Genomic DNA, 22384 nt, shown 5'->3' on the forward strand with positions numbered 1-22384 from the left:
CTTCGACCTAAGAGTGGAATTGTTGTTGTATAGTAATTCTATGTTTAACTTATTGAGGAACTGCCAATCAAGTCTGAAAAATCATTCTCTTTTCAGACAAGATAACATAGTGCCATGTAAATAATATAGTTATATTCTCTCATGTTATGATTGGGACTATCATACCTCTGGCAACATCAGCAGGAGTGCTGAGAACTCCCATTTACGGAGCCGCCTAACGTGTCCAAGGGGCCAGACCACACCATTGATTTGAGCTGACATTATACTTAGAAACTTTCTCAGACCCCAGTGGCTACATTCATACAGACATACTCCTACAAAAAAAAAGCTTTTAACTTTCTGGAGACATCCTCAAATGATCTCATCCATAATCGTTTCACCTGGACTCACCTAAGGGGACCCAGACTGTCCAGGTTTAGTGAGCACACACCGATCTTTTCCAAAAGGCTCCTAAGACATTGTGCTATGATTTATAACATAAAGAATCCTAAGAGAATGCATTCCAAATGCATGTATGAAAGCGAAACACAGGATCAAGATGTGTCAGTTTCTAATGTGACATCTCAGTCCCAAGTGTCTCATAATCAGAACAACCCCCCCTCTCCCTGCCCCCAATGCCCACTCAGACCCTCCACAGCAGTTTTATCCATGCTGATCAGGTCCTGTGCACAAACACCAGCATAACAATTAGGATGTGTTTAAATGCTAAGTACATGGGAAAGTGAAGAATTATAATATACAAATTACAGATGCCAAATGGACAGCCATGGAGACTCAGGATTATAAGAAAACATTTCTACAAAAGCTTTTACTTGCTAGTCACTCTTAAAATCAGAGATACACAATCACATATGCTCATGGTGTCAGTGAAAAAGTGACAGTGATTATACCCTGAAAGTATTTGTTAAAAGCTTGTGTGTTCTCTCCACAGTCCCCACTGTACCTTGCTTTCTCAGTTGAGACTATTTAGGAAGCAGACATGTCCACACTGTCTTCTAAGGTGGTGTGGCAGTGCTGGCATCATGTGGGGAGAATGATAGATGTGTAATCGAACAGGTTTGAATCCTGGCTCTGCCACTTGCTGGGTGACCTTGGACTAAAGACTTCAGTGTCTATAATGTAGAGATAACAATAGCAGCTACTTCATTGGATCATAGTGAGATTCAGTGATTAACTGAATGAATATGGGAAAAATCATTTGACACTATGATTAGCACATAGTAAGTGCTCACCACTTTCTTTACATGGTCATCATCATTATCATTACTACTAATAAGTGTAAAATGTCTCATAGTCTTTGAAATGATAGATACATTACTTTCCCTTGTCTTGTAAGAAATGGGATGTTAAAGAGAGCTGCTAAATTAACTACCTGGAAAACAGCCAGTATGTGGCAAACTTGAAAGAAGAGATTCTGTTTGGTCCTACCATGTATTAGCTGTCTGTGCCTGGCCATGAGGAATTGTAAGTGTAGTCATCAAGAGCGTGGTTTTTGGAATACAGATGCCTGGGCTTCAATCCTGGCTCTATTGCGTACTAACTGCATGACACTGGGCAAGCTACCTACTATCTCTAAGTCTCAGATACCTCACCAATAAACTATGGAGTATTGTGAGGATCAAATGATTATTGTGTGTACGAAAATGTGTTTGAAAACCACAAGCTCTGCACGAATAGGTGTTTATTCTTCCTTGGGGTCCTTTAAAACATGAACTAGAACCTGCCTTATTTGGACCTGTTGGTAAATAGATATTGCCCTTCATTTTGGCCTTGATGTCCATAGGGATCTGCTAGGAACTGAACTGAATGTTCTAATTGCCCCTCAAAGGCATCTATTGGATATGAACGATCTTTCCTCCCCTCTGATCCCTGACAAGTTTTAAACCAGACACCCCAGGAACAAAGGTCAGGTTGCCAATGACACTTCACCAAGTCCTCCAGGAAAATAACATATCTTTAAAAAAGAGTTTTTCTTCAAAGGACTGACAGGTGGAGAGTTGAGTCGTGCGTTTTGATGGCAGTTCTTACTCTCTTTTTCTGAGCTTTGACTCTGCCCTGGAGGAAGGCTGTACTCACCTTGGTTTTCCTCTCAGGAGCTCCCCCTGAATGGAAAATAATCATCTGAAGTTGACATTGGACATTGGGATATTCCACAACTGTGTCTGAATTGGATGCAGTGTTTTGTACTTGGTGTCTGCATAAACATACGTGTTGTAGTACATTCTTTTTGAAGTTGGATATCAATAACATGGTTGGGATGTGGGGGCTGTATGATGTCCATTAGCCAGCTGACTGAATTTTTATTTCTCAGCTGCTGCTCTTGGCATCATATTGGGTTGTCAGAAAAGTCATGATGCATTTTTGTGACAAAAACCATAGAAAGACTACGTCATGACTTTTACGACAACCCAATAGATATCAAACCCAACCCTGGCCTTCCCCATATGACACTTATTGAATTGTCATTTTCAAGTCAGTCATCCAGGGCTGAGAGTGATGCTGTGATGAGCCCACTGGGGTATGCTAAGAGAGTGGCATGACCCAATAGGACAGGCTTTATGGGAGTTCATAGGTGTAGGTCTCTTTGCATACCCTAACCTCATAGCAGTAAACCTTCGGTTTTCCTTTTGGTCAAGTATTTCGTATGTTTCTCGGGATTAAAAGAACCCATGAAAATAAGGGGTTAAACCTGGAATCAATTTTCATTTACAGCTGAGAAGCAGTTATTGATGCCGTGCTTGCAGTTCAATAAAAGATCTAAAGATACAGACCTAGTGCTTCTCTTTCAATATAAGCAGCCTAATCAGTCTCAAATGTTTTTTTTAACAAAGAAATTGTATTGACAGGTTTATTAAAATTGCTGTCTTTAAAGTTTTAAGCTAGCCACAATTTGACCCATTCCAAAGGCTTCTAGACTGTGTGGTGACCAAACTCCCGTGCTCCCTCCCGCACATATTCATAGAACCAGGTAAACATCTGCTTAATATTTCATTGAATGATATCATGATGTTTGATTTATGCAGCTGTAAGCATGCAATCTGATATTATACTCTGATGGCAGGATGGCCTGTGATGCCTAGGTTCTGAAGTCAGGTTAGACGTGGGCATGGCTCTGCCATGCCCTAATCAGCTCAGGTTGGCATTAGAAGCAGCAGCCTTTAGAAGTATAAAGGCCATAAAAGAAATAGTTATTGTTAGAAACTGCCTTTAGGGCATTTTAATATTAATACCTTCTTGTTATTAGTGTGAATTAGACTGAAACCTTAGATGACTTCATTTAGCCCAGCCAGAAGTTCAGAATATGGAGACAATGGCTGGAAATGTTCGATTAGTGACCAGGCTCAGCTAAAGGATTCTCAACATAAAGCGTGGAGCGGTATGTTAGTGCTTTCAAAACAGCTCAGCAATTCGAATTTGCTTGGAGCACAAAGGCATTCTAATGAGTCGTGCCAGGATACGTTATTGTAAGTAGCCCCGATGGACGTAATTTTATTTAACCCAATCCTCTTTCTTTTTCTGCCTAAGGATTGCCCTGATCCCCTTAGAAATGCACACTTAATTCAAAGCATATTACTGGAAATGTGTGGACTTTTCAACTTGATGCTAGTAGCAGAGCTATACCTCAAGCATGTTAACATTTGCAGAAAAATAGTGTCTTTTTAGCTCTTCCCTTCCACTTGATATATTTTTTTTAATTAAAGTTTATTTGGGGTGACAGTGGTTAGTAAAGTTACACAGGTATAAGGTGTACAATTCTATAATGCATCACCTATATATCACATTGTGTGTTCACCACCCAGAGTCAGTTCTCCTTCCATCACCATATATTTGATCCCTTTTGCCCTTATCTACCATCTCCCCTCCCCCCTTACCCTCTGGTAACCACTAAGCTATTGTCTGTATCGATGAATTTTTGTTTCTTTATTTGGTTGTCTTGTTCCTTGATAATTTTCTTTGTCTGAAGATCACTAATTACCTCAAACACGAAACAGCTCGCTTTTAGTCCAGGTTTTTGCTTTTGGTTTCATGTTTGATTCACTTTTGTCTGCTTGTTTTTGTTGTTATTGTTGGGCCAGCTGACAGGCTAGGTTGTTATTTGATCAATTGCAAATGTGGTAAGTTCCACGGTAGCAGAAAATCTGAACATCCTGGCAGCTTTGGGATGCGTCCCTTGTACTTGGGATGGGTATCAAACTTTCAAAACATAGTAGCAGAGTGAAATTCACACCCACTTTTGTGTTTGAAGTTTGCTAATGAAAACGATGCAATAAATGTTATCCCTGCTATCAGCTGGCTCCACTGAAGTTCATGTGCTGTAGTAAATGTGTCTGTTATGACAACAGAGACTCTTCCCTTCTGTAATCATTCCTGTGTTTTTACTCCCAGTTCCCCCTCATCATGCTGAACAAGTTGTTACTTCCCCGAGGTTCGCCTGCATTTTCATTTACTTTGTTATCAGCAGAGAGGCTGGGGAAGGCCTCTGCAGTAATGATATCAATATGGCACACACAAGGAGCGAGGCCAGCCTGTCAGAGCTATAGAAACAGCAGATGGATTAGGATGAAGCCAGGTGCAAAATAACTTTGATAGAGTCTTTTAATGTAAACAGTTTATCTGTCATTGCCTTTCATTGAAATCCCCCGCAAAATGATCGAGTTTGGATGTTAAGGCTGTGGAATGGGGATGAATAGAATCCGTACGTTGTCATACTCTATCCAATAATTAGACACTGAGAGGACTTTTTATTTCTTCATCAAAGACAAGAAAGTAAATAGGATAACATAGAAGGTTAATAGCATAACATTGGCCTTCATATTCCCAAGATTTTGTTTCCCATTTGGCTGTTTTTAATGAAGAGACTGGATTAATAAGAAACTGCTTAGAGCTTGTATGATGTGATTTTTAACATCCTCCAGGCAAGTCTGTGACTGTTTAGAAAACTACATGCTGATGGTTTTTTGTCATCATAATTAGGTATTCTACTTTTAGTACCAAATATTTTGATTTGTAATCTCCGTAGATTCCCTTTTTATTGTCATCTCAATAAAATGCTTGAAGCACACAACGATGCAGAGAAGCCAAAAGTTTGAACATGTTGTGCTAGTCACGGATGATGGCCAGATACTAGCGAATGTTCATGAGAATGTGTGAATAATCCATCTATGAACATTTCAATTGCAAAGCCAATGACTATTTTGCCTTGCTTGAAACTTTTCTCACAATGACCTTAAATCAGATACTGGTGAGGGTGTGCTGCTTGCCCCAAGAACAAACAGAAACAACAATGGATAGAATCTGTTATTTCAGAATACATAGCTCTCATGTAGGACATGGATGACCACACCCTTTTTCCCCACAAGGAGCACCTGGCACATATCTGACTCTGTACAGAGGGTGGCAGGGCGAGTGGCAGCCACCTCTGGGACACTGGGGATCACTAAGTTGATTGGAATTAAAGTCATAGAAGGAAAAGGCTTCACTATGTTTCCCTTGTCACTCGAGGAAGTGGCTAGAAAGGGTTGGTTCTCTCTCCCGCCTCACTGCATTCCTCATTTGGTTGAAGCATGTTCTTTTCCTAGGCCCTTTCATCACCTCAATTTGGGCCCCAAATCCAAGGTTGGAGCCTGGAGGGTCTGTCTTGCAGTCATTCGCTAACAAACCCTGGGCAATGTACCACGTGTACTTACGTTTATTGGAAGTTTCCAAGTGTTGAGTTTAATCAGGGTTCTAGCATATACTAGATAAATATGAACATCTCCAGTAAGAGCTGTGTAGGATTTTTACATGTGTATCCTGGCTTTGAAAATTTTACTGGGTCTTTGGTTTAGGACCCAAGGAATGTTTTAGTCTGTCCCCCAAATATCTACCATCTGCTGGAAAAGCTACCAAGCAGGCTGCAAACACCCAGGACCTTGTCCTGAATGGAAAGCGCTGTCTTATTCTTTAGCAGCTATATTAATTTTGTCATTTTATTTAGCAAAATCAAAGAGCACAAGCATACGTAAGCCTTTGTAAGTACACAGAACAGGTGTCCACATTTGAGATTAGCTACCAATCCAAGACTAACCATTCAAAATTCAAGTGGATCGGCAGACCCTCCCAAAATGCATGGGATAACATAACTCATATTTCTCAGCTATCTCATAGGAGTCTTTGGAGCATTAACTATAAACATTTTTAAACGTCCTAATAGATCTTGTTCCTCGCTAATGGAAGTGGACTCAGATTCCAAATTGAGCCCTGAATCGTATATGTATATATACAGTCCTGTGTCATGTGTTCCGAGAAATGTGTTGTTAGACGTTCCCCATTGTGCGAATGCTTAGGGGCCACGGTGAGCGAAACAACACAAGATTAAATCAAGCATAATAATTATAAAAAGTATAGCATAGTAAATACATAAGCCAGTAGCATAATTGTTTTCTATCATTATCAAGTATTGTGTACTGTATAAAACTGCACGTGTTAGCCTTTGCATGATGGGCAGCACAGTAGGTTTGTGGATATCAGCATCACCACAAACACATGAGTAGTACATTGTGCTATGACGTTGCAATGGCTGCGAGGTCACTTAGGCAATAGGAATTTTCCAGGTCCTTTATAATCTTATGGGACCACTGTTGTATCTGCCATCTGTCATGGCCCGACTGTTAAGTGCCGCAAGCAAGACTGTATACTGAAATACTTTTTTGTGTATTAAAATGTAGAATACCAGACCTTAAAATGACTGTTGAGAGCTTTTACTCCAGCTTCCTAATTTTGTCATTAAGGGACACTTAGGCATGGAGAAGTCAGCTAGTATTTGGTATTGTAAGATAATAGGAAAGTGTGTGTGTGTGTGTGTGTGTGTCTGCCCCTGTTCCTAGCACAGAACTCCTAAAACCCTTATCATTTCCTAAGTGATAAGAGCACTGCAAGCATCTTTTGTTCTAATAGTTGGTCTTTGACCTCAGTTGCTGAAACAGGGCGCTAAATCCCTTCAAATTTCCTGGGTGATAAGGGTGTCTTTAATTCTAATGAGATGATTTGGATGGGCTTCTGGATGGGAGCTGGTCACCAGAAAAACCAAACCATGGTTAGAAGCTTAGAACTTTCAGCCCTATTTCCCCCCCTCCCCACTTCTCTAGAGAGGGGAGAGGGGCTGGAATTGGAATGAATAATTGATGGTGCCTACATTAGGAAGTGTCCATAAATATCCCAATAATGTGGGGTTTGGTGATCACATCCACATATTGGGAGGGTGACAAACCCCAATTCTATGATGACAGAAGTTTCTGCACTCGGGACCCTCCCAGACTTTGCCCTGTACACCTCTTCATCTGGCTGTTCATCTCTGTCCTTTACTGTATCCTTTAATAAACTTATAAACATAAGTAACACTTTACCTGAGTCCTATGAACTACTCCAGTGAATTATTTGAACTCAAGAAGGGGGCTATGGAAACCTCTGATTTAATAGCCAGAGGTCCAAAGCACAAGTGACAAACAACCTGGACTACAACTGGCATCTGAAGTGGAGGGAGGCAGTCTTGTGGGACTGAGCCCTCAACCTGTGGGGTCTGACGCTGTCTCTGGGTGTATAGTGTCAGAATTGAGTTGATGTATACGGCACCCAGCTGGTGTTGCAGAAAATCGCTTTGTAGGGGAACAAATCCACACATCTGGTATCAGAGGTGTTGTGAATGTGGTAGTAGCGTGAGGGTAAAGGAGAAACAGAGGTGGAAGGCTGCAGGTTTATGGATAAAGATGGATGTACGGTAGTCCCCTTTATCTAAAGGGCGTACATTGCAGAACCTCAGTGGATGCCTGAAACCACAGATATTACTGAATGCTGTAGATACTATGTTTTGTTCCTATACATACATATCTATGGTAAAGTTTAATTTATGAATTAGGCACAGTAAGAGATGAACCACAATAACTAATAATAAAATAGGACAGTTATAACAACATTTTATACTGTAATACAAGTTCTGTGAATGACTTTGGGTCTACTGTGAAGTAAAGTAAGGGTGACTTGAACACAAGATAGCTGCTAAGTGACTCACGGGAGGGTGATGGAGACAGAGTGGATATGGGAGACAAAGGAATGATTCACATCCCAGGTGGGATAGAGCAGGATGGCGCGAGATCATCACACTACTCAGAACAGCACACAATGTAAAACTTATGAATTGTTTATTTCTGGAATCTTCCACTGAATATTTTCAGACTGCAGTTGACCACAGGTAACTGAAACCGTAGAAAGTGAAACCACAGAGAAAGGGGGACTACTGTGGTGTCATTACCAAGAGTAGAATGTGCTATAAAGGGACAGAAAGCCTGAGCATAGTATGCTGATTCTAAAGATGCCTCCTTGGTATTCACTCCCATGTAGGTACTGGAAGACTTATGTCATTGAGTACCTATTATTCTCTTCTCCTTTTCCTGGTTACACATGATAGGGAGAGAGCCTCTATTAGGTACTGTCTACCAAAGGACATGTGTCATTTTGTGAGGGGTGCCCCAGTAGCATCAAGGGCAGGAAGACTCCAATTGTCCGGGGGAAAGACAATTGAATTTTCAAGTCCCCAAACCCCAGGGGAGCACAGTAACTGAGTGCCACTTACACTGGCCCTTTTAATGGGGGAGAATAAATAACTTAAGCCAATACTGAGATGCTCTGCCTGGTGTCTCCATATTTACTCTACTCAGAGAATTAGTGTTGACAGATGACTCTTATAAGTGAAACGTGCTTCTCCCCCAAAGACAGCACATTTTGATTAAATTACAACATACCAAAACTTAAGTTACAGACAAAATTGCCAGTTGACAAATGGCTCTTGCTAAAGGGTTTTCTATCCAGCAAACTAGCCAGCCTGAAGGAGCAAGTCTTAATGGAATGAATGCACTTCTGAATCTTGTTATCACATCATCTTTGGGCCAGACACTAGAAAACTCCTGCTGGTTGCCATGTTAGAAAAATATACATGCAGGGACAAGTAGGACCTGCTGTGAGGCCACTGTTCAACTGGCATGGACAGTGTCTTGAACTGCAGGGTGGGTGAAGTTGATAAGTAATTCAATGAGCGATGGAAAACCATGAAAGATTCTGAGAATGAGAGTGACATGATCGAAGTAGAGCATAAAATAAGTTAAGAATAGGGAGACCAATGGACCAGTGAAGAGGCAGTGGTCATTGTCAGGGTGAGAAGTAATAAAGATCAAAGTAGGCCATAGCTGAAGGAAGAGTGAGGAAGCCACAGCCTTCTGCCAGAAAGCAGGATAGGAAGTTCACCTGGGGGCCCCTTCTCTCAGGAGTGTGAACGAGAGCTTCATGTGCAGTTGCAGGATGGATCCACACACAGTGGTCCTGGAGCTCAGCTTTTCCTCCAGAAGACTCTTTTTGCCTCTGCACAGAGTTTGGGACCTGGCACTCTTTTATACCCAGACCAACGTTCAGGCCTCAGTCTCCACAATCATCCTCAATTTGTTTATCTAGCCAATGTTTATTAAGTGACTGTTAGGTGTGCGACACAGGTCCCTGCACCTGGAACAAATTTCCTCAAATTTCCTCCAGTTTCTACCTGTCAAAATTCTATTTCTTCCCCATTATGTCTAGCACAGGCCTATATCGTATACACATAGGAAACAATGAGTTGAATTAAAGTGGGAGAAGCCCAGTACTCTAAGGATAGGGAGCATGATTTTGCTTCCAAAACGTTCAAGGTTCAAACGTAGGATGTTTCCATGTTCCCATTCAGGCACTCATCCAGAGGGTTAAATATAGTGGGTGGTGTTTTCCTAAAGATGGCAGCCCCTGAATGAAAGTAAAGTCAGAAATTCAGGCGTTGCAAAATGCTGAGTGACATTTTATCCTCTTAATCTTCAATTCTGGCTGTGCGTGCATTCTGCCAACTGAAACCCCAGCCTGTAAGGATATAATGCAAACCTCTTTCTATTTTACTCATTTCAGTGAAACCTATTTAAATGCTGTAATTAAGCAATGCATTTTTATATTTGGGCAAGTGCTCTCAGTATATGTCTCTTTAATTGATTTAACCAATTCTGTAGGTATTGATTTTAGACCATCTGAATACCCTAATGATGAGTTCATTTGTTAATAGGGGAGTTTCTCTCCTGAACTTAGGCGATCGATGCAATTTACCAATACATGCCACTAGGTGACGGAATGGCTGTGGCTCACAGAACAGCCCCATGAAAAGTAAAAGTAAGGTAAAACATACAAACACAAAAGCCATGCCATCGAATGTTCTTCTGACTTATTTCCATAAGAGCTAATATCCAGTTATACGAAATTATCTGAATGGTTGACTGTTCACTTTTTATCAAGAAATATATTGAATAGATCCTGCTTGGGTGTATCTGTTAGTAGAATGCCAGAAAGAAAAAACAAACAAACAAACAAACAAACAAATAAGCAGGACATATATCTGCCATATAGAGCAGTGCTAAGAGAACCTCGTTTTATGCTTGACTGGCAGCATTATTATTAATTAAGGCAAAAAGCAGTACCCAAATATGTAGCCTTGTAAAATCAGTTCATCACTCCAATATATCTAGGCCATCTGAGTGCTTGCTTTGACAGTCTCAGCAACAGTCCATTGAGTTTGTTTTCTGTTAATCTCAACGGTGGGGGTGGTATTGTCATAAGTCTGGATATAACTGTTCAGGACATGGTTCTTAAAAGTCTAGAAAAGATTCTCTAATTTTTTTAAATAAAAGTATAGTATGCATGTCTATTGGGCTACAATAACAATTAATGTTGTGAAATCACTGGGACAGAATTACCTTACCAAAGGATTTTGAAGAAGTTTGATCAGTATATAAATGACAACTAATAAGTTTCCTAAGTGCCTTATATGTATCATTTTCTCCCTAAAGAAATGTGATATTATGTAGTTCATAGAGGGTGGGACATGATAGCTAGTTTCTTTCCTTCCTTCCTTCTTTTCTTTCTTTCCCTTCTTTGTATTTATTTTTTCATGATGGCTCTGCATTTTATGGTTCATGTGATTTAGTATGGTCCCTGAGCCAGGTCAGCTTCAGTGCAGCCAAAGGGTTCTCTACATAACAAAAAGACAAAGTCTTCCTTATTTTTAGGAAGACAGATTTCATGAGTGAACAACTATGACCATGTCCTTAGCCACATCATTCCTCCTGAGGAAATAAATTGGTCGCCTAACAGGATACCATGCATATCACAATCAGTGCCGGTAAGGAGGGAAGAATCAGCCCAGAAAATACTGCTTGGAATGAGAGAAGTGCCTTCTCCCTGGGCTTATAATTTCTCAAGATGCCATTCATGGAGGAGGGCTCACCTGGGGTAGCAGGTGATCCCAACCTCATGGTCAAATGTTACTGAAAATGGCAAGAGCCTTACTGATGGAGTGAGGTGTAAGAACAAGGGCCTGCTAATGGAGAAATCACCCAGAAAAGAGGGATGTTTCCTAGGGTGTGTGTGTGTGTGTGTGTGTGTGGAGAGAGAGAGAGAGAGAGAGAGAGAGAGAGAGAGAGAGAGAGAGAGAGATTGATTTCAGTGTGTGCACATGAACTTGTACCTCCACAGAACCTCAGGTGCTCTGACCTCTCTACCACCAACACCAACCCCTAAGAAACTTCAAGGCAGAAGCCAGTGTGAAGGTTGCAGATATCATCTCCCATGTGGTTGGTCGCCTCTTTGTTTTGTCAATGGTTTCTTTTGCTGTGCAGAAGCTTTTTAGTTTGATAGAGTCCCATTCATTTATTTTAGCTTTTACTTCCCTTGCCTTTGAGGTCAAATTCATAAAATCCTCTTTGAACCCAAAGTCCATAAGTTTAGTACCTATGCTCTTTTCTATGCAGTTTATTGTTTCAGGTTTTATGTTTAGGTCTTTGATCCATTTTAAGTTAATTTTGGTATATGGTGACAGATAGCAGTCTAATTTCATTCTTTTGCACGTGGCTTTCCACTTTTCCCAGCATCGTTTATTGAAGAGGCGTTCTTTTCCCCGTTGTATGTTTTTAGCTCCTTTGTCGAACATTATCTGCCTATGTACAATATATGTGGGTTTATTTCTGGGCTCTTAATTCTGTTCCTTTGGTCTGTGTGCCTGTTTTTCTGCCAGTACCATGCTGTTTTGATTATTGTCGCTTTGTACTATAAACTGAAGTCAGGGAGTGTGAGACCTCAAGCCTTGTTCTTTTTTCTTAGGATCGCTTTGGCTGTTGGGGGTCTTTTGTGGTCCCATAGAAATCTGATGATTTTTAAATTTTATTTCTTTAAAAAAAAGCCATTGGGATTTTGATAGGGATTGCATTAAATCTGTATAGTGCTTTGGGTGATATGGCCATTTTAACTATGTTGATTCTTCCAATCCATGAACACGAAATATCTTCCTGTTTCTTTGTGTCTTCTTCCATTCCTTTTAATCATGTCTTAAAAGAAATGGAAGAAGACCTGTAGGTTTGATACTACAAACTCCTCACTAGTCAGTAAGCCTCTAAACACTCTGGCCATAAAAATGTACGCACCAACGCCTGTGTGGGGAGGGCAGTCATGATTACGCTGCATAAGCTGCACTGCATTTGTGTAGCATGTTATGGTTTCTAGAGCACTGTCATGGATGTTGCCTACTCACAGCCAATCTTGATGTAGACAGGGCAGGAATGATTATTTTACTTTATAAAATGAGGACACTGAGGCTCGGAGGTGTTAGCGACGGTGCTATTGTCATGATGATAGTAAGCGGCAAAGCTGGGAGCAGAACACAGGTTTTTGGATTCCTAGCACCATGCTTTCACTAAACACCATTACCTGTATCACACCATATTGGCGTATATTTTTTAACATTTAAAATAATTTTATCTTATTTTTCTCATAGTAGAGCTTCCTTAATGGCAAGATAAGTATCATGTTAGGGAAACGTGGCACAAAGTAAGTAGAGTATAGGTTTTAAAAAGCATATAGATATTACAAATTAAAGCAGCGTGTTAACTATCTAGCCTCCATTTGCTAATCAGTTTAAATTACTTTAATGTATGTTTTTAAACTCAAAATTAACTGCGATCCCAATATGGAACCCGCTTAATGCTTGGTGAATTACACTAGATCATTTTGTTTTGATTTCCTTCCTTTTGCAGGGTATCTCACGTTCTGGCACATACATCTGGAACTCAGGATCATCTTTCTATGGCCCGTAATTTCAAAAGAGGAATTTTCTCCTTGTATATTTTGTAGACTGATTCTTATACCTTGAAGGCACATATTATTTCCACACAAATTATTCACTTAACTTTTCTTCAAAGTCTCTTAATTTAATAATTCCTAATTGCACGTTGAAAACAAAGTTAAATTACAGTGTAAGTGAAGAACATAAATTGTGAGCTGTGTCTCCTATCTGGTGGGGACTCCTTGCGACTATGTAGTGTAGAGATTAAAGGTGACGTGTGCACAGGGAGATGACATGAGTACATCTGACTAGAACTGTTGGGACTCTGGAATGACCCCGAGTTAATTTCCAGAGAAAAGAGAACCTCTTAGCAGAAACATTTTCAATCAATAGCCAAGCAACCCAGAAAAAAATTAATTTGAATGAAGTTATTTTCCTACAGTGGCTGCATAAAAAGACATGCAATTCAAAGAAACTAGCCTTGAACATGACTATATTCCTCCCAATCAGAGGAAAATAACTGAGTCTAATTGACAGCCCCAAAGCGCAGACAAGAGAGGACATTTGAAAAAAACATGTTACTGTATCAAAGCGAGGTTAAGCAATGTTGCTTTGCTTTCTCCCCTCCCCTTCTTCTGCCAGTGACACGCTCATGCTGTCACACCCAGCATGCTTTAAAAGGAAACCACTTGAACGCCATGCCCGTTGCTTTATGATAACCTAACTCTTCTTCAAGAAGAAACTCATTTGGATTTTAAGGGATTGGGAAATAGTGGATTCATGTGATTTTTCCAATGGCGTGTCTTCAGCCCAGTACCACATCTTCTTTCAAATAAGCCAAGGACTGGGGTGAAAAGCTGGCAGGAAAGGAAAATGTGGGTGTGCATGGGTGTGCAGCATGGGTACAGCACTGTCGTGAAAGTCGATGTCCAGCCCCCACTCCTGCCAGCATCCGCTGCTTCATTTTAGCATCTTTACAGGAACAGGCATTCATATCCTAAGCGCATGCCTTGGACCAGACAGACACATATTCCTTGTTTTATAATTTTTTTTTATTTTATTTAAAGATTTTATTGGGGAATTGGGGGGATGGGAACAGTGCTGGGGAATTGGGGGAAGGGGAACAGACAAGTTGCTGTTGTTTTGTTCTTCAGTCTAGTTGTGGAGGACGTCGCTTCACTGGCCCAAGTTGGCACCATCATTGCGCTCTTCCCGGGCAAGGCAGATCAGTCGCCGGCTTCTGGACGGCCGCTCACTGCAGCTGCTGGCCGCTCACGCTGGCTGCTGGCTGCTCACGCTGGCTGCTGGCTACACACGGTAGCTGCTGGCTACACACGGTAGCCCATGGCAACCCACTGCCACAGGGGCTGCAGCCTACGCCGTCGCCGGCGACTCAAGGCAACCCAGCTTCAGGTTGAGCTGTTGTTCAGCATCTTAGCTGTGGAGGGCAGTGTCACTGGCCCTCATATGTGGGATCCAAATCGGGGCCCTCTGGCATCCCAAGCCAGTTCTTAACCATCGCGCCACTCGGCCGGCCCCTTGTTTTATAATTTTTCACCTGTTACCTCACTCTCTAGCTTTCTCACTATCCTACCACTTGCCAAAACTCAACCTCAGGCACAGATGGTGAGAAAATGATTTTTGCCTACCGAGCCAAAGAAAGTGCCCAAATATTAATGAGTATTTATCTAGCAACGGAACCTGAGACTCAGTAGACGAGAAGGACTCGGATTACCAACACTGATGTCTAAACTTGGGAAGTGTTTCATTTAGTTCAAGAAATTGCTTCGAGGTGCATTGAGTGATTATGCATAGAAGGGTCCAGGGTGCTTATGCACCGGTTACCAGAATGTCAAGTCCAATGTTAGATTGCAAATCGTCTCTGTGCAGGTGCTTGCCTCTGCTTTCTAATTTACAGCTGCCTTCCCTTCATCTCTTAGCCCTCACCCACCTCCAGGATTCCCAAATAAAAAGGTCTCCAAATGGATACTCTTTAAAAGGGCTTGAAGAACCCTGAGGTTGTCAAACCTCCGCTTTAACACTCCCCCTATTAAATGTTATTTCTATAGCTTGTAAACGTCTAGGGGAGTACAAGTTTGGTTCTGATTACATAATTATGCTACAGAAATATGGGGAAAAAATCATCACTAAAACCCTCCAGGTGCTTAAACAGTTTGATAGACTGTAGCCATTCTGCCATCAGCGCCCCCAGCTGTGTTGCTTAGCAACATTTTAATTCCAGAAGAATCCAAGGAGATGCAATCCCTGTGGAGAGGGAAACAGAAATAAGAGGGCTGTTGACAGATGATCTGAGTTGTTTCTTCTAATATACTGTGAAGATCACTAGCTCTTTTCATGAATGATAAATGGACTGTACACAGATCAATGGGTTCAGCAATAAACTGGAACCAGGCTCCATGTCTAAGGAGAAGCAGACCCAGAGTGCCCAGAGTGTTCCTCGTTTCGATGATTTGGTGTGTGTTTTCTTAAAGGTTCCGCGGGAGGAAATTGATCCGAGCATTTGGTCATCCCTTGCCCTTTTGTGGTATCTGCTAATAAAAATGATTTTAGAAATGGATACTTTGGCCTTTCTGTCACCACGCAGGCACAGCCAGGTGTCAGTAGTAAGGCAGGGTAAAGGGCTCCGGCGCCCTATCACAGATATGCCCGTGACTTTTCCCTCTGCACCTACCTCTCCCCAACCTTCACCCCCGTCACAACAGCTGAGCAAGTCCACACACAGGGGGCGGGGGTAGATTCAAGTGAAAGGCTGGGAGAGGAGGGTCCACTTGTGAACTTAAGTGCCCACTTCTATGGGCACTGCTGAACTTGCCAGGCAGCCCTAACAATGCCTGCCTGTGTCTGCAGCCTGCCTTTAGACAGGTAACCACGTTCCCTGGGAGAGGAAAATTGCTCCCTGCATCTCCAGTCTGCTTATCTCCAGTAGCCTGCTTTGCTTAGCTCCTTGTGTTTCTGAAGAGCGTTTTATACTGCTTATTGTTTTGGGAACTAGTTGCAAAGCTTATGCCTGCTAATGTTGTCTAATTGCATTTGTTTTCTTCTGTTTACAGGCTGTTGAAAAGGCAAAACCTAAGAATAACCCTGTGAAGTAAGTTATTTTTTTATTAGTTGGGAATTTTAATTTGAATGGACTCCATGCATGTGGAAAAATAAGGTCATAAAAGAGACCTTGGATTTTGAGGTAATCTCTATTCATGAGAAGTGAAAAACAAAAACAAAACAAGCAACAAAAAGATACCACCAATGAGAAGGAACCAGCTTTTATTTTTTTTTCCTATGGTCCTAATGTTGAAGTGCCCTAAGTTGTGCCCAGTTTACATAAATTAATATGTGCCATCCCTGAATAGCTGCCAAATACTATTATAATCATATTCAATGCATAGTACTTCAAGCCTTTGGATTTTGCACATGCTAAAAAGATTACATTTTTAATTGCAAACCTTGGACCTATGACAGAGACATAAATGGCTGAATATGTGCCAAGTGATTTCTAGCCACGTGGGGGGAGGTTTGGCACATTGGCATCAAGGCTTCACAACTCTGTTAATGAAAAGCTCATAAAAATATATTTAACTAAAGGTTTTCCTAGCTAACAGAGAGCTATTTCCAAGGCATTTTATGGCACACTCTTAAATTATAAACAAACTGCACAGAGCTCTTTTAAATATAGTACATCTTAGACATCCTGTCTCTTCCAGAAGGGAGACTTTCAAATTAACAAGGATGTATGTCTTGTCATTTGGGTTTGTGACATTCGATTGCAGTGTTATGTTGCAAACCAGTCCTGCAAACCACGTGACCTAGAGAAGATTTGCTCTATTGGCTGGGTTATCATAGGTCTGGTAATATCACATCTCTAGGAACTACATGTTAATTTGTGTCAACTGACTTCCATTATATTGGGTACCAAATGCAGAAATGGAGAGTGCATTGATCTTTAATGGTCTCTGGGAGAATGGATCACCTAATGCCAGTGACAAGAAAGCTGCTCACGTTTGTTTTGTAAAAGAATTAACTATACCAAGTCACCAGGGGAGTGTTGAGCACACCATTAAATCCAAGCTCTAATTCTTTTTCCAAAAGGTATTGTGTACTTTGTTTTTCAATTTAATTTTTCTTGGGCCACATAATATTTCTTGCAGGGGTTCTGTTACCCCTCGGGGGGACATCTGTAGTGTGGAGATGTGTTACGTGGTAGTCGTCCTATGGGAGCATTTTTAGTAGCTGAGTTTTTGTGTGGTGGTTTGTTTGGGGATGAAATGTCTACAGCCTGATTTCTTTTCTGGTGGTGCCCAGAAGGCTTTTCTACTGCGAGCTCTGTGGATTAGACCACTGCAGTCCCTGGGTGGGCCACTAGTGATCTTTCCCCTAGCCTGACTGCACCCCTCCCACTGGCCCACCCATGTGCAGATGTGTGCCCCAGGTCACAAGGGATGGGGCAAGGGTTGAAGGAGTGTAAATCTAGGCCCTCAGTAGGACAAATGTCTCCAAGTTCAAGTCCTCTCGAGAGGAAGTGAATGCCAAGCTCCATCTTTGGGTGCACAAGAAGGCCCATTGGTAATGTGCAGGGCTGCATTCGATCGTACTCTGGTGGCCTGGAAGTGGGACCCATTTTCTCTCTGCTGCTTGCAAGGATCTGACCCTACAGATAATTAAATTTTTATGAGCTCTTATTAATTCACAGGGCACACTCTATCTAATGTCTTGCACTTTAAGGAATATTGTACAGAGAAAGCAGGAAAACTGGAAGAGCGAAATGATTAGTCATAGAATATGGAGCTTTTTGCTTTTAACTATATTTGAAAATCTGCTTAGTAATAAGCCTACATCACAGTCAACTGGTAGACGTGTAGAAGTGTCTTCTAACTCAGTAAGATACTGTTCTCAGTGTGAGTTTCAATGTCCTGTTGCCCTTGGGCTCGTGAGACCTGACTTACTTGCCCAGTCACAATCATCAAGACACTTTAAGAAGAGAGGCCTCTTGAAATCCTCAGCTCAGGGACAGGAATTCCAGAGCATGGTTCAATTACGTAGCCTGACAGCAGACCACAAGTGGAGTTGTAACATGATTTATGTATAGTGGTCCTCTTTCGATGTCTGATGTCTGCCAGAGAACTTCAGTTACCCACAATGCACTGGGACCCCAAATAGAGTAAGGGTTCAATATATGTTTTCTGAATGAAGGAACAAGTAAACAGACTGGACACATGCCAGAAAACAGTTCTTTCTGCAGCCCGCCCTGGAGGTTTAATAAGACTGATGTCTCTGTGAGAGTAGAGTTTCAGGCCAGAAGCGCCAGTATGTTGTAACTGACCAGTTTATCAAGTCTCTTATTCTTGACTCATGCCACATGGAAAATATTTACATGTTGCTCTGGTCCATTCTAGCTTCTTTACCTCTGACAAGTTACCAGCTTGATTTTGTACACAAGAATTAACATTTGATTGTTTGTTCGTGCATTCAATGGAAAGTGTGTGTAGCCTTGCTGGAAAAGTAGGGAGGTCTGGAGGCATCATTTACAACTAAAGGATGAACACAGATTGCTGAAGATGATCCGATGTGAGGCTGGATGTCATCCTTGGGGGTAGAGTTTGGCAAATGGTTGGTAAAAAAATCAAAAGAAGGATGGCTCATGACATGTGAAAATGCAATGAAGTTCAACTTTCAGTGTCTACACAAAAACATTTATTGGCCTATAGCTTCACTCATTTGTCTCCATATTATTGGGGGTTCATTTTGTGCTACAGTAGCGGACTCAAGTAGTTGCGACAGACACTGTAGGGACCTCAAAGCCAAAAATATTTACTACCTGGCCCCTTCCCGAATCAGTCTGCTGACCCCTGCTCTAGTTGGTCAGGGAGAAAAAGGCACAGATGTCAGCTTTCCTATAACTGTGAGGGTTAAACTATCCACCTTTTTGTCCTTTAAAACATTCCAGTAGATATTATTTACTTAAGCCCTTATTGTCTGTTCTGGACTTTCTAGGGCTGATGTACCACCTAATTCTTATTCAGAGCAAAGTGATTACTCCTAATTCACTCTCTTTAAAAATGGTGATGATATGAGCTCCATTGACAGGGCAGCGATGTCTCAGAACCCAGTGAATACATAGCTAGAACATACTGCTAGTCTTCAAAGTTGTTAGTAGATAGATTGCAACAGGTACATGCATTTTCTACAATTCTGTCACTTCCCAAGATCTAACTAAAGCTCAGTAAGCTTCCTATTTGAGTGAGGTAAGTGATTCACACTGCCCATTTCATTTGTATAGTTTCATTTCTAAAGGTGGGCATCCCCCTCCATATACCTCAGTCACTTGTCCAATTTATTTTTAATACCTTCATGGTTGTCACCTTTGGTCATCACCACAGGGAGACTGTGGTGCACATTAATTACACTCCATATAAAGGAGAAACCAAATATCTCCTTAGTGAATGTAAGCATGTAATGTACCTGGATACACTAATGACTTTACCCTGAAATATTAAATATTACCTTTGAGGGTAAGAATCAGATTGAATGTTCTTAAGATCAGTGATCAGGATAAGAGATGCCAGCGTATTTCTCAGTGTGTTGGAACCATGCCGGCATCAAAGCTTGATCAGTAGCTTCAAATTGTGGCTCTTTAATGTGTCAGAGAGACTTTTACATGTAAGTTCATGGTCTGTGGCAATTATGTATCTCCAAGCTTTCATTGTGACAACAAGGCCTGAGAGATGTACAGATTTCTTCTACCATATGTGACTTATCACATACATTTTTTTAAAAAACACATTTCTGTTATTAAGACATATGTGATAGTACACTTCTGCAAATGTGAATTGCTTTTGGCTCTAAGCCATGCACTAATAAGTTGAGTTGAATCTAACCAAGGTTGACATCTGTTAGAGAGAGAGACAGAGAGAGAGAGAGAGAGAGAGAGAGAGAGAGAGAGAGAGAGAGCAGTTGTCAAGCATACAATTTTTTCTTGCTTTTACACTTTAACAATGTTAAACAATGTGGTTGTTGTCTTTTACAGATAAGGATCAGAATCCACTCTGCTTAGGAAATTACAGCTTTATTTCGGAACCCATCCATTTGATAGATATGGTGGTTTCGTTATGGAAAATGACAAATAGCCACAAAGATTTTCCTGCCCATGATGTTTGGGCATTATTTATTTATTCATCCAATGAATATGTATGGAGGATCTCCAGAATTCCCGGAACTGTGATAGATGGTGAGGGTTTTAAAAATAAATCTGACACAGGTCTTACCCTCGAGGAGTTTAGAGTCCAGTAGGAGAGATCATCAGTTTGTAAGGAACTAAATACAAGATAGAGAGATATGTTTGTTAAGTGGGGGACAGAGAAAGTACAAGGGAAGCTGAGGACAGACAGTCCTTCTAGTTATCACTATTGGAGAAGGGGGGAGGAGGGAGAGACACTTATACTAGGACTTAGAAGACTGCTGGATTAAGACACTGGTGCCCAGGTGGCAGGCAGTGAAAGGTTGGATTGGAAAACGAGGCTCAGAAGAAACGGTAGCTTAGGACCCTTGGGGCTTATCCAGTTGAAAGAGATTATTTGGTAGAGTCAAATAGCATCGAAGAGTTCTATCTTGTTACTGTGAATTAGTTATCAAGTAGTCCCCTAATTATCAAATGGGAACAGGGTCCATAGACTTCATGTAACACTAGTTTGTGGTATGAAATTGGACATGTTCCTTCCTTGCTCCAGACCCCAGCTAGATGACTTGTATGGTTCTTTCACCTCTTAAAAAAGCCAAAGCTTGAAACCCTGTTTTATAAGTATGCTTATTTTAGGAAATGTGTGATGTGAATGTTTGATGTACATGTATGCAAGTGCATACATTGTAAACATTGCACATATAACACACGTGTTTACATGCGCACACACACATATACACACACAATGCCTTTTTTCATCATTTCTGCCTTGTGCATCTTTGAAAGGAAGGACAAGAAGTCACATCATCACAGTTTTAAAGAGCTATGTTAGATACAAGATAGATGGGATTGAGCTTTTTAGATGACGCCTTAGAACCAACGGTAATTTTGTGGTCAGAGTCCATATCTCTTGTGACGCTCTTGGATACATGCCTCTTACAAACATGGAAGATGTCACTGGGGTCACCGCATCCTCTCAGAATGAACAGGCCATAGATTCAGTACTGTGTTCTGCCAAACACTAGTCTTGTGGGATTGTCTCTTTTAGGGGCAAAAAGGCTCCGGTACCATGGAGGTTTGGCATAGATGATCACATGTTTTCCCTGGAGTGCTCCCGTACACATTAGCATAATGCAGGCTCAGAGAAATCCTATAGAAAGAGGCCTATTTAACTTTGTCTTACCCAAGATTTCCCAAATGTGTTTGAGCAGTGGGGCACCTTCATCCAGCATGGTGTTTCCTGGAACACCGAATTGGATGTTCAAGTCCATGTGAAATAAAATGACCACATGGAGGTCAGCCCTCTGCAGGTAATTGGAGAAACTTGAGGCTGAATTAACTTATTTCCAGTCTCTAACAAGAGTATTAGAAGTGGGCAGACTATTTAAAAAGTCAATCCTGGACAGGAAAGAAATCCCCCAAGTCCAAAATGATGAAAGATCTCCCGTCTCTTTTGCAATGTCACACTCCATGGTTTTTATGAGTTGCGAATGTCCTGAGGAGCACTCCTCAATGATGGTAAGGGACATTTAGAAGTAGGTCCCTCTGAAGGAAATCCATGAAGCCAGCAGTCCCCAATGAGCCTCAGCAGAGTAGTGGGTAAGCCACCTGGCCCACTCATTTCAGAGAGGCACCCAGACCGTCTGCTCCCTATGATGTCAACAAAAGTATAGTCAATCTCTAATCAGCTCTGGCCATTCTAAAGGTAGTTTAAGGAAAGATAGCCACAAACCCGCTGTCTAAACAGTTGCATAACATAAACCGTGCCCTTTATGTTGTCCAGATAGCTATAATAAGATGCAGAAGGTTCTAGCAATCATCTTCACAGCTAATGAAACTTGCACACATTTCTGGCCACCCTCCTTTTTGTTGGTAAGTGTGTTGCATCATCTAGGCCATCTCAGATGAGACAAATGAGGTCGAGAGAGCAGACTGCCCAGGACCCCAATACTCCAGAAATTTTCTCCACTTTGGACCCACTGCCTCAGGTCCAGCTTTTAGGACACACATGTTCATTTATAAATTAGTTGTTGGTTTTTAAAATC

At 41.4% G+C, this 22384-nt stretch overlaps 1 protein-coding gene across 1 annotated transcript in view; it reads left to right on the forward strand.

Annotated features, from left to right (window-relative positions):
• AFF2 (ALF transcription elongation factor 2) overlaps positions 1–22384 on the forward strand; it is a 487333-nt gene that overhangs the window by 374950 nt on the left and 89999 nt on the right. Inside the window, exon 9 of the mRNA XM_019654146.1 lies at positions 16222–16259. Coding sequence (XP_019509691.1) covers positions 16222–16259 — 38 coding nt within the window. The remainder of the gene's footprint in view (positions 1–16221; positions 16260–22384) is intronic.

This window comes from Hipposideros armiger, unplaced genomic scaffold (assembly GCF_001890085.2).
Source record: "Hipposideros armiger isolate ML-2016 unplaced genomic scaffold, ASM189008v1 scaffold_214, whole genome shotgun sequence".
Taxonomy (NCBI): Eukaryota; Metazoa; Chordata; class Mammalia; order Chiroptera; family Hipposideridae; genus Hipposideros; species Hipposideros armiger.